Below are 13,910 nucleotides of genomic sequence, written 5' to 3'. Positions count from 1 at the left end.
GGACTTTACACTAAGTCCCATTAATCAATATAATTACTGATTATTTTTGATAATTATCAGTTATTTCCGATAACTGCCAAATTGGCTCAGAAATCCTGCAAACCCCAACATATTTTGGTGCCACTGTGTAATGGAATAAATAAACTGATCAAATGAATCCAGAAATAAATATATGAGGTAACAGAATATAATTAAAAGTGAATGAATAGATAAACAAATTCATAAATACATTTTCATTTAAAAGAGCTTTTTTAAAAGATTACTTTTATTTATCGAAGAAGATTGCTGTGGACTGCTTCAGTTTGAAATCATAGCATAAAAGGCATCTCCAGCAACCGTGAATGTTATGATCGCCTAAGTTATGCACATTATAACATCACCGCCATGACTGTAAGTTTTTGTTGTTTTTTTTTTACAACTTTACTGAAACTCTTACAGCATACAGTGTACACAGCGTGAGTCTGCAATTACAAACACAGCACGGGGACCGAATATTGTAATAAAGAAAGATAAAGTTGACCAAATATCTTTTAAAGCTTATAGTGATTACAGGTTTAGTTTGTGATTAGGCATAGCAGAGATCGCCCGGCCTGCTGCACTCCACTGAGTGCACTGTTCTAGTCTATGATGTGTTTACTAACTGCTGCTCGGACAACACATCTCATTAAAAGTGTGAGTCACTTATTGAAATGTGCAATGGGCTATGTGAGTGCTGGTGATGATGGTTTGTACCTGGAGTCTGCCAGGCGGTCATGCAAAGCTGCTGAGCCAAGACTGAGAGAGAAACAAGACTGTTAGCATGCACATCACATTACACAAGTAACGAAGACAAAAAAAAGGACAGTTCCTGCTGTGAGAATGTCATGAGAATCTCCTTCAGTACACTTTAAGATGACCTCCGTAACATATGATAACAAAGGGACGTATCATATGAATTATAGGGAGAGTGCATGATAAATGCTATTCAGTACCTAGATAACAGGAAGCAGCTGAGTTTCATTAGTCTGTGGTTTCAATTACTCATGAATTCTATTTAAAACGGAATATTTCCACACTCACATATCTTTGTTATTTGGTATATGGGAGCCATTATATATCAGTATAATATGCATCACTATCATGTCAGCCATCTTATTTGTACCAATCTCATGCTCACTAGCAGGACTGTTTGGTGTGCATTTCATCAGAACACCAGTGAGGAAAAACCAGTAAGGGAGTGTAGTTGGGGAGTGGAAGAATGAAAAAGGTCAGATGTCAGAGGAGTGGGGTCTGTGTTGCGGTAAAACGCAGCGAATGTACCATCGTCTCCCTAAAATATTTGTATAGTGTTCAACCGTTTGCCACATTATTTAGCTCTGACACTGAAAAAGCTGAGAGCCTCCTGTGTTTCAAACTACCATACACACAAATAACAAAGAATTTTGTCCGATGACGCCATGTCGCCAGTAGATAGATTAAATCATATCAGATATCATCCCTTAATAATTATAATTAATCGTATATTAATTATAATTATTAAGGGATCATAGAGTAAAAAGGCCTCTTGAAAGTAGTGCTGGCTCTGGGCAACATCCAGGCTTAACTGATGAATTAGTGTTGTGGATCTGTCTTTATGAAGCTCCCTCATTAACACAGACTCAGATATATTGTGCATAAACAGAGCGAGTGGAGGCAGAGAGAACTGAGAGCTGACTGTGCAGCCAAGTTGTGCTGGCACTACAAATTTAACACCACCTACTCACAGACAGATAACGCTGGATTTCTCTGTATGTGTATTTGCTAGAACTGAGCCAGCAAAGCAGGAAAAAACAGGGATAGCTCACGACACATACACGACAAGTAGTTAGAGCCATCCTAATCTCCTTAATCTGATGTATTCAGATTACTCACATGGATTAAGACATAATCTAATCCCTCTTTAGGAAGAGGGAGATTCCAACAGAGGCTTGATTTGGGCGGGTGATTTGATCTTAGATCTGATTTGGATTTTGGGAAGCATCCAAATCAGCAAAGTCAAAGTTTAAATTGGCATAGAGACCAGCTGCATTGCTACGATAAAATATCTAACTGAAGTAACCATGCAGGTGTTAAGAGGGACATTGTATTATCTTAGTGGTTTATACACATATTGATGATCACAAGTCATTCGGACTGAAGGACTGTCTCATCAATTTTGAGATGATCAATACACAGATGCACTTTAAACTATAAGTCCTAGATTGCAAAACCATTCACATCACTTGCATGTATCGAGGTGGAAAGATGACTGCAGAGAGTGTCTTTATCAGTTTGCCTCCCCATGTGGCTGCAGAGAAACACTTGCATGCACTGATGGAGGAGAGTCACCCCAGGTGCAGCTATTATCTGTCTACTGATGGGCATTTCTTCAGGAAGCTGGAGGAACATAAATAAACCTGCAAAAGATGCCATCTGGAATCATCAAGAGTTTGCAGATGATTAACTATCAGGTCCGATCATAGATTCATGTTGTGGGTGCGCTGGAGAGTCAGCTTCCACATGACTGTTGCCATGGAAACAAGTTCTCAAGCGTATATGTGCACTATTTGACCCGTTTACATGCAAACTGGACCATCTGGTAACCTAGCAACTAGCTGTGAGTCATATTTGTTCACCTGTCTAGCATCCATGTTATCTGGCATACTGTTGACAAATCAGTTAAACTGTGGGAGCCTGTTTTTCATAGATCTACAAAAGGATATTGAATACAGTAGAAACAGGAAAACCTCAGTAATGACCAAACAGACAATTTGTGTCCATCCAAACGTACTCATGCATATAATTATGTACTTAATTTTAAAAAAGCTGTACTGCCGAGGCTATATTGATTCACTAAAAGCAAAGATTTACAAACGTAGATTTGGATGTTATCACGTACTAAATTTTAAAACATCCATCCAGTATCAAACCTGCTACAGCCGCCATTTGTTGGATGCTCCAGTGCCAAAAATGTAGTAGTGCTTCATTCTAATTCTTGGCCATCTTGAAATACAGAGACCGAAAAACATCATTTTAATAGTACTAATCAGTTTAAGATGACTCGTTCAATCTTTCTGCTGAATGATTTTTCTTCATCTTAACAGATTTTCCAGTAATTCTCAGTGGAAAAACATTAATTTCTATTTTATCTTTGCTTCCACTTTGGTTTGGATAGAAACACAGCTAGTGGCTCTTCAGGACCTTACAATTGAGTAATACTGCAGTGGAACAGTGCAACAGAGGAACTAGTTATGGATTGTTAAACTATAGTGCTACAAAACCACAGGAAGGATCTCTGGATAATTATCAGCGTATAAGTGAGCCAAACCACCTCACTGTAAGACATCAACTGAGAGAAATGTAAGAGTCAAGAACTGCCTAATAAGAAAGAAATGCCTAAAATAGAGATTCTCAGTATGCAAATAATACCCTGCCCATCATTAAAGATGGGGTGAAATAGCCACTCTGATATTAATGCACAGATCATTTTAACCACCGGCTGTTTTTGAACAAAATATAAAGCACTTTTTAGCCACAGGGGCAGACGCTGTGCAAAACAACTGGTACTTCACATGAGGTTTCTAGATCAGATGCAGCTCCAGATGTGGACAAAAGATAAACTGCACATGACCTCGATCCCCACAGAGAACATCTCTCCCTAGTTTTACAAATATTAGAGAATACCGCAGCCCAAATTTACTGTACATCCCTGCCTGGTGAGCCTGGGGACAATGTTCTAGTCCAGCAGACACAACCCTTAATAACCTCATCTGCCACCACATTGGATAAAAACAGCAACCTCCACATCAGATTAAAGCTTGCACCATTGGCCAGCCTCAGCTGAACCACTGCGCACAAGTGCTCTCTGCCGAGTGTGTGCGGACACGCACATGTGGTGACTAAAGCCTCCTCTAACCTACATTTCAGGGTGATGGCAGGCAGCAGCGGGGAAGTGGGTCTGTGGAGCTCAGACTGAGAAAATGCACTGCAGCCAAACACGTGCTACTGGGCTCAGATGGGTCGGCAGAGACACACAGTGCGACAGAGAGGGGAACATCAGGACGGCAGTGCAGCTCAACTGAATAACAAGGAGGAACATGTTCCCCCTGCAAAAATCAAATGAGAAAAATACTGGCTGCAAAACATGAAACTGATTTGATGATGCTTAACATGAAAAAATATGCAGACAAATTGGAGAGTTTAAATGGATTTAAATGGAAACAACTTGACAAAGATGATGAAATAATTAGTGAGTAAATTAGCCAAACAAATAAAAGAAATCAGCCCAATGGCCTAATACTGGCAGATACGCAAGTCAAAACCCACATTAGCTTATTTGCTCCTTCTAAACAAAGCAAAACGCATATAATTTCAACTCTCTGGTATCTTTGGTGAATTATTTCAGCTTTGATCTTAAAACCTTTCATATAGCTTCTCCATTTCTCATCAGTTTTGAATATACAGACCCACATGTGAATACTTCATATCCTGTACTCTCACTACACGGTGTTCTGATTATCCAAAGGCCTGGCAGTGGTTCATGTTTTTAACTTAAGCTTCTGACATACCATGCGCACCCTTCATAATTCAAAGCAACTTTATTGGTGTATTTAAATATCATATTGATGTATTCAAATATACAGCTCTGGTTCACTGCCTTATTTTGTGTGCAGGAGCTAATGCAACGCTAACTTTGAGCATGAAAGGGAAACTGACATAATGCTAACATTTAGTAATATTAGCTTGGCAGACTAAACCCAAAGAAAGTTATTCAAAATGACATAACAGTAGAAAATGCATCAAAGCTCTACTGTAGCAAAAATAGCAAGCATTGAGAGGAACACAGGGGGTTTAGTGCTTAATGCAGCATCTCCTGAGTAAAAGAAGTCAACACCATTCACAGTGACGACACACGCTATGCCGCGTTACTCAGAAGACACAAGCCTTCCACAAATAGAAAGCACCCTTTTAATGGTTGAATAAATAAAAGCCAGATGCGTCCTTAGCCATTTCTGGTTTGTGTATGCTTGCAAGTCACGTGGTTGGTGCCCCACTAGGCGTGGATATCATGGCTAAAAGGAGCCCACAGCCATGGCTATTCATCACGCCACTGCTCAAGCACTCGTGCAGAAAGCTTCTACACACACACACACACACACACACAAACACATAGGCCCAGAGTCACGTACACACTAGTGTTAAGACAACTGAGGCCTATTGTAACCCTATCCATGGCGGCTGTGGTACACAATACTGAAAGCCCCCACGGTGGAGGACAGACGGAGGCAACAATGGCTGCCAACGCCATGCAGGGAAACAGGAGGAGCCAGAGGAGCAGGGGGTGTAAGAGGGTGAAGTGGCCTTTGAGTCAGGCTTACAATCCAATGACTAAAGATGAAGCTAAAAAAAAAAGGCCAAGGAAGCTGATCCCTTCACTTTATTCAAAGGCAACCACACCCTTCAGACATAGTTGAAGAAGAGGAAGACGGATTGAAAGGAGGGGTGAAGTAATATGGAAAAGGGTGACTAATTGACAAAATACATAAAATAAGTATTTTATTGTTACAAGGTGAATAGATCCAGGGGGCACAGCCAGGTGTTTTTTGGCTACACCCATTTGTGATGCTAAATGAACTTGAACACAGAGTCATTTTCAAAATGACTGATTCTTTGAGTTTGTCCGATAACAAAAAGGGAAAGCTAATAAAGAATAAGTAGCAAACATTACGCTCTCAGGAGTGTCTTTAACACAAGTAGCTAGACTGTGGTAGCATCTTAGTTCAGCCCCACCCAGTCATGTGTCTTGTGTACCTTGAAGGACTTTCCAGCTCTCCAAGAGCACATGGTAAAAAGGACGATGATGGGGAAAAGAGATGGATGGATGGATGGATGGACGGACGGACGGACGGACGGGTGTGAAACTGAAAAATCACAACTTTCTGTGGGAGCTCTAAGCACAGCTAGTGAGGATGGGGTCACGGATGGTTTGGAGGTAAGAATGGGAGGGCAGCGGCATATCCAGACCTGCGTGGAAGACCACAGTGTTCTTCCTGCATCCTGACAGCAACTGGAGGTTTCGGAAGAGTCCTTTGGCTGTCAGCTTCACGTGGAAGTTGGAGAGCGACAGTCTGGGAGACCATAACATTGTCTTTGTTTTTAATCCAATACTTGGTTGCAGACTGGTGTTTCTCGTGTGGATTGTCTTTTTGCGTAAGACCTTTGATTTTCGAGCACTTTCTCTGCTCCTCGAGACTCTCAAAGACTCCTGGGCTGCAGGAAGTACCTACCCAGTTACTTCTTGTGGTCCAAATTCCCAGTGTTGCCTGTCTGGGCCTGTTTACTGTTGTCACCTACTTCAGGAAATGATTTCCTAGTTACTTTACCGCTCCCAAAGTATTTTGTGCAAGAATGATTTGAGATGCGCAGTAGTTACTTAAAAACTGAAGTCTTAACTCTCAGAGAAGTCAAAATGTCCCTTTTTTCTTCTTTAATCCCAGAGGTAAGAGAAAATAATTCCACTGGAATTTGTGCCTTGCATCTCCACGAAAGCCATATGGAGATCAGAAAAAAAGAGGAAAAAAACAACAGGATTTTGAATTTAAAAGGTAAACCTGTGACTCTGTTCGGAGGAAAATGGAGGCATTAAAAAACCAGTAGCTGCCTTTGATCGATTCAGAGCCACAGAGTCACCAATGTAAAACAAAAAAAGAAAAACCAAAGAAGAACTGGTTTCTGTAGCCAATAGAAGAAAAAAAGAAAATGGCGCCAAAAATAGCTGCATGCTTTACTGTCGCCCAAGTGGTAATGAATCATCCGTTACTGATAACGATGGAGAGAGAGAACGAGAGAGGTAGTACTCGTTGGTGAGGGAGGAGAGAAAATACTCAACACTGGTGATGATTAGTAGTCCGTCTCTGCTGTTTCGCACAAAACACACAGCGATCCGTCCCCCGCACATACACCACACCACAGAGGTGTGTGTGTGTCTGCTGTCACACAAATGTAGCTCTCGCTCTCACACACACACATACATACACACACTGTGGTTGGACAAAGACAACCATCTATACACTCCCTCTATTTCACTGCTGTTTTCCAAAGCTCTGTGAACCAAGTGCACACACACACACACACACACACACACACACACACACAGGGAGAGGGACGGATGCTGCAGGGGAGGAGGGGGAGGGGGAGAGGGTGGGATTTGAATAATCTCTCTCCGATGCTCGCTCACTCTTCCCTCCCTTCTTCACTCAATCGCTCGCTCCCACGTCATTTTTACAGGTCTCCCGTTCTCTCTGCCTCCATTTGAATGAGAGAGTGTGTCAGAAACAAATCATGTCAAGGTTACAACAAGAAACAGTGGAAATACTGTAGAAAGTGGGAGGATTCTCTCTCTCTCTCTCTCTCTCTCTCTCTCTCTCTCTCTCTGACACACACACACACACACACACACACGCCTGTGTATTTGTCTCTCAGTGGCAGGTGCCATATTATAGTTACACACAGACGCCTGGAGAAGAGACACAAACACATCATGAGAGCAGTTTAGCTGTTTGTTCAAGTTTAGGTGATTAAGTCTTAATACTGCCCTCTATAGCAGGAGATTACACAATTTGTGGAGGACGGCATGTTCATTGCTGAACTGTAAATACTGTGCATATTTAACAAATGTCATTACTTCTCCTCTTGTATTTTTTGCTTTGTGTCAGAGTTTTAAGGTGTTATTTGTCGTTTGCGCTCCATGTTTGCTATAAACATGTAGTCTTTTGACTCAGCTACTGCAAATTAGTACCATCCTGCTTTAAATCCTCCATTCATGGAACTGTTTCATTTACAATACTTGGGAGGTTGCATCGTGTGGTGCGTCTCAGCTGTATTCTGTTATACTGAGAGGTATTTGTGATAATGTCCACTCCATTTATATCAATGAACATAAGCTAAATTCTGGAAACATCTCTCATTATGATACGATACAGTTCAACAGCTTGGTGAGATTCAAGCGTTTAGAATAACCATAGAGTTGAATCAACAGCTCTCTAAACGGCTCCAACAGGAACTGAAAACAACTACAATGTTCAAGCTGTCGTATTGGTTTGCATTAGTTGGAGCTCGGGGGACCCAATGAACTTGCTAAAGGCTGCATGATGAAGTTGATACAAAAGAGAGCCTAAAATAATTAGGTTTGACATGACAATGATAAACCATGAGTTGCAGGAGAACGCCCACTTTAATAAAGTCTAACTGGCCGCTCGATATAGTATGAATAGCACTAGAGTAACACTTGACAAGAGCTTCCACTGTAGCCAGTGATTTTCATAGAATGAATTGTGAAGATGGAAAAGAGAGGTGCATGCTTTTAATGATCTAAACTAAAATAAACAAAATTAAAAAGTCATTATTACTCAGCCATCCACAGAGCTTAGGCTTAGGTAGCATTTCTAATGTATCTCAGGATTTGGTATCTTTCTTTTCAGAAACCAGATGGTCATTAACACAAACTAACAAGAAAGAGAAAGGTGATCATTCACAGCTGCACCAGGCGTCTTCGTATACTGGCAGCCCCAAATGGCAGCTGGATGTAACTGAACTAGTGGGCTCACAAATCGAGCATTTGCTTTGATTCAGCTAATGGGTATGATATCATTTCTGTATTGCAGGTTTGCTTTGTGATTGAAGGTGTTAAAGATACATTTTTACACAAAAGCCTTGCTTGGTAAAACTTAAGTGTGCGCTGTAGAGCACATGCTAAATAAGAGAAATATGAACTTTAGATCAGCCTCCAAAAATTACAACTTAGTCTTGACACATATAGTCCCCTGAGAGCACAATACAGTTCATGGACGATAAAACCAGTGCTGTGTGTGTGTGTGTGTGTGTGTGTGTGTGTGTGTGTGTGTGTGTGTGTGTGTCAGAAACAATAAAGTCCATGTTCAATAGAGACAAAGGAACTAAAGGGAGCCACTGAGTACTTTATGAGCCCAAACCAACCACTGTCGCCTGAGGGCTACTGTGGTGCGTGTGAATGAGAGAGAGAGGTGTAGGAATTAAATGCATGTGTGGGGCTCTGAATTGTAGGACTGAGCTGCCTCAGTCTGTGTGTGTGTGTGTGTGTGTGCGTGTGTGAGAGCGCACGGCGGTTAGGCTATCACGAGGGTGACAGCATGTCTGTGAGTAGTGGCTCCCCACAGGACCTAGAGAGACTTCCAGGACCAGCCACAGAGGGGAGGCAGCCAGGCGCCCGGGCCCAGACCAGAGTCACCACATGAGGGGGAGGCTGCAACCACAGGCCCCGGTTTCATGGGGCCCGCACGGAGGAAACCAGCAGCACTTTACAGAAGACAGGCTACAGTAAATATGACCAGTGCTTTTCAAGCTCCAACTTTAAGACAACAACTGTGACTGTACATTTATCCGCTTCAACATTACTAACTCAAATGCTGTCTTGATACAAAAAAAAGATTTGAAAGCTGCCTTAAAATGAGTTTTTGTTGCACCATTACATCAAAAATGTGATATATTGAATTAGGTCATTTGCTGTACACTGCTGACTGCTTGGATTTAACCACTGAACAAATTATTTTTTACTGGGTTGAACACCACTAAAAGATTAAATGCAACAAGTATTCCTGAGATGCAAATGTGGTTCCACTTGAAATTCAAAGAGCAGTGTGTGTGTGTGTGTGTGTGTGTGTGTGGGTACACATGCAAGTGTGTGTCACGAGCAGTAGAATAATTACAGAGAGACTGCAGAGGATGATAATTATGTTTGCTTAAGCATCCAAGGTATGAGCTGTTGACATTCAGCCCAAATGTGCCAGTTTGTGTGTGTGTGCAGTTGGACAGTAAACATCGAGCAGCGTGTCTCAGAATTACTGGAGTGATCTCATAACACTATTAAAAGTTGTGTGCAACATACAAACTAATACAAATCTGTTGCATAGAGGATCACATTTTTGTCCGTGAGAAGAGCTTAAACCTGTTTCTGGTGTTGAGACTCTGATCAGATTCAAAGCAATCCTAAGTGTTTCCTCCATTAACCCCGTTTAAAATCTGGCTGTCAAGAGCATCGTAAAAACAACAAACAGTATCGTCTGAAGAGCCAAATTACCCAGAATCATACGTCAAAGGCACACAAACACACAGTAGCCGTGATTACGCTAGACGTTTGCCAAGAATCCTGAGATTATTGTGGTTCTGAGATGCTGACACACCTGCAGCCCTTTCAACACAAATATCTCTCCTCGCCGACACAGAACGCGAGTACACAAGCAGGCAAAAGTCAGACAAACAGCCTCTAGTGAATCCTTACCTGTTGTGCTCAGTCGGCTGAGTCTCACTGAGCCGCTTCTTTGCAACGAATACTGGGTTGCCTGCTTTGTCAGTCCCTGGTTGGCAGTAGGAGGCATCTTTGCTGCTGTTTGATTGGCAGCTGCCGTCTTGGCCGTGTTGTAATTGGTGACTGACAGGGCCTTCGGACCTGTGGACAGGATGCAGAAGTCAAAGCCCATCACAGAAATTCTCCAGAGGGATTTGTTTCACTCGTCTGCTTTCAGATGCTGACACTGAAACGTTTCTGTTTAGTTTTTCTTTCTTCAGTCCTCAGTGACTCCACCTAGCTGTTTAACGCTATTTCTCTGTTATACTCCATCTTTGTCCCTCACGATCTCTCTGTACAAGCACATGTATTATCCATTCTCTGTCCCAAACCGGATAAACAATGCAAAGGTACCCAGTTCGTGTGTATTATAAAGCCAACCTGCTAGCTTGCCCCTACTATAGGTGGAGAGGAAGTTGCAGAGTCGTTTACACCGTTAATACAAAGTATCAGTCGCTCTTTTATGCATGCACACATACTGACAAAAGAAAAGTTCAACATCTAGAATCATACCAGCCTTCATATATGTCCTAACATTCCAAAATGATAGAGTACTAAATAAATAAGTGTAAATAAGTGTGTAAATGAGCTATTTCCCGCACATTACTTGTGTAAGTTGTGTATTCTCAAAGGGGACAGCTGTTGAAATTAAGTTTGAGCCATTTGTCTTCTGTTGCCGTTTGGGTTTTAAATCAAACCTTAAATCAAAAAGTAAATAGATAGTAGTAAAAAAAAGTTCACTTGAATATAGACAATAGCCTTTTGATCAGTAGTTCTATAATGTCAGAGTGCTATAATGAACAGTACTATAATAATCAGTATCTGCAACTTTTAGAGAAACACTACAACACAATGATGTGCCATCGAAACCCCATCGGATTCTCTTTGAACACACATTAATAGTCGTCACTGTTGATGAACAGGCTGCTAATAGGACTGAAACTGTTGTTAATGATCAGGACAGACAACATTTCCCTTTGAACGTATCAAGCGATTGCAGTATCAATCTGTTCCATATTAGACTTTAACCAAAAATCTGATCTGGTCTACTCTGACAGCAGTTTGTCTGATTAAACTACCTCTCACCCCCCCCCCCCCCCCCACACACACACACACACACACCTGTAGCAGTGGTCCTGGCCTGCAGTGACAAAGCTCTGCCTCTCATTGCAGGAGGTTTTGGTGCAGCCGTGGCACCGCTGTTAGTGCTGGTAGATGGATTACTAGGACTACTGGTGGTAGCTGCAGTGCTGGCGCTGAGCTTTGCTGTGCTCTGGGTACCCGCAGGAAGCGTGGTTCTGCTGGGCCGCTCATCCGGCTTGGTCCCTGCTGGTTCTGGAGCTCCTGTGGAAGCTGAAGGAAAGAGGATGCAGAAAATATGAGAATGCTTTATATAGATGGAAGAGCGAAACATTTGAGTGGGTGTTTTTGAATGTGCTGTGAATTTTATGAGTAATGATGTAATATCTAATAGAGAAGAAAACAAGGTAGATAAAGAAAAAGGAGAGGCAAGAGGATGAGGAGAAAGATTTAATTTGTAGCAGAGTCCAGTACACAAAAAACTAAATGTTAGTATGTTCCGGAAATTCCTCTCCTCACGCATACGGTCAATTAATACAAACTGTTTGGCAAGTTTGAATACGTGCACACAAGATTAGTCACCCAACATGCACGCAGCAGTATTAACCCAACCCAGGGAAACGGTGTGATCATCCAGAGATTAGATTTGGGGGAGACAATAGAAATGAAAACATAAAATCACATCTGTCCCAGATGTGTGTGTTTAAGGATGTGTGAAGGGGTGTGAAGGGCGACGTTAATCTTCTGGCATTTGTTAAGTACAACAGAGAAAGAAAGAACAAGCAAAGAATAACAAAATGGTGTTTTCTTGTTTCTGTCTTTTGACAGTTATGTGTGTTGCTATCACCCTGTTGACACCTACATCTCACTTATTGCTATAAGAAATGAGCAATAGTAACCCTTGTTGTTATGTTCTGGGCTAACTTGCTATCTTCCCCTCATCTCTCAGGTTCTTGTGGATCCTGGTCCCGGTTCTGCTGCTGTGGTTCTCTGGCTTCATGAATCACTGCTGCGGATCGTCGGCCACTCGTCATGTTTTCCAATGTTAACATATTGCTAATTTATTAGTCACATTCCTATTGTCAGTGCTGTAGTTGCTAGTTGTTAGTATACTGGTTGCTGTTTGTTTTCTCTCTCTCTCTCTGTCTCTGCCGCCCACCTCTGAGCCTGGTTCTGTTCGAGGTTTCATTAAAGGAGAGTTTTTCCTGCCACTATTGTCTAATATAATATCTGATGCTTGCTCATGTGAGGATTCTTGACCCCTTAATTGTGAATTCCTGAACTGTTGGGTCTCTTAATCAAAGAGTTTGGTCTAGACCTGCTCTTTATGGAAAGCGTCTTGAGATAACGCTGTTATGAATTGGCACTCTAAATAAAGATTGATTGACTGCATTTAAAAACTGATCCAGACATGCAGAAAACCACCAACAACGTTCAGGTGGCAGTGCATGACACAGAGCAGCAGATGAGGTCTGTGGAGCAAAAACTAGTACAAAACAACCTTTGACGTTTAACCAACACATCTGCACAGAAAGGACATTATGAGACAGAATTTATAAATATATATATATATATATATATATATATATATATATATATATATAGTACACTATATATATATATTTATATATCTTCCCTTTTCCATACCGGCCAATTGAACAACTATTGAGAGTGTGCCTCCTGAAACCCATGATAATAATTCTAAATGATGTGTGGGATTTGATCAAAATACCTTAATATCTTCTTACTCAACCAATTCTGTTGATCAGTATAATCAAACTGCATATCTTTCCACACACATACAGTATGATGTCCCAGGAGTTGGGGACCAAGGACCAAGGAATTGCAAATGTAATCCAGTTACCATAACAACGTAGTGATTTGAAAGCATCACTGTGTTACAGTATGAGTGGGAACAGAGAAGTGAGGGAAAACCTGTGCAGCTGATAACTGAATAAATTTTACTTACAGGAGATGTTTTAAAATAAATGGCAGTACACTTACTAGTTTTTTTCTGTTATTTACCAGCTTTTATCCAATGTTATTGTTAGTATATTAGTTAGTTAGGATATTTAGTAGGGGTTTGTAGAGCCTATAAACCAGTAGGGCCAAATGCGAGAGAGAAAAGGTAGATACCTGCCAAAGGAATGCCACTGACAAATAAGTTTAAGCACCCAGTACAGGGTCCAGTAATGTGACTGTCCTTCCTCTGAGAGGGAATAAATACTTCTTAACGGAAACATCATGTGAAACATTTTCCTTATCCTAAATATGAAACAAATATCTGTATTAACAATAAAAAAAATTAATGTAATTTATAAAAAATAAATAAAATGAATGTCAAATTAAATAAAAAGGAAATTAAGATAGCCATGACAGTGAAACCACACCAAAGAAACCCACCTTTGCTGATCCTGTGTGTGTTTTTGTAGCTCATCTGAAATGCACACCC

General features: G+C 41.2%; 1 protein-coding gene across 1 annotated transcript in view; it reads right to left on the bottom strand.

The window, feature by feature from the left end:
- LOC139222784 (microtubule-associated tumor suppressor 1 homolog) overlaps nucleotides 1-13,910 on the bottom strand; it is a 42,490-nt gene that overhangs the window by 18,507 nt on the left and 10,073 nt on the right. Inside the window, exons 5-6 of the mRNA XM_070854653.1 lie at nucleotides 11,501-11,731; nucleotides 10,313-10,480 (exon numbers count right to left, since the gene is read on the bottom strand). Coding sequence (XP_070710754.1) covers nucleotides 10,313-10,480; nucleotides 11,501-11,731 — 399 coding nt within the window. The remainder of the gene's footprint in view (nucleotides 1-10,312; nucleotides 10,481-11,500; nucleotides 11,732-13,910) is intronic.

The sequence above is a fragment of the Pempheris klunzingeri genome, chromosome 3 (genome assembly GCF_042242105.1).
Source record: "Pempheris klunzingeri isolate RE-2024b chromosome 3, fPemKlu1.hap1, whole genome shotgun sequence".
Taxonomy (NCBI): Eukaryota; Metazoa; Chordata; class Actinopteri; order Acropomatiformes; family Pempheridae; genus Pempheris; species Pempheris klunzingeri.
Note: the sequence above shows the minus strand (reverse complement) of the source record. Positions and strands in the feature narration are given on the sequence as shown.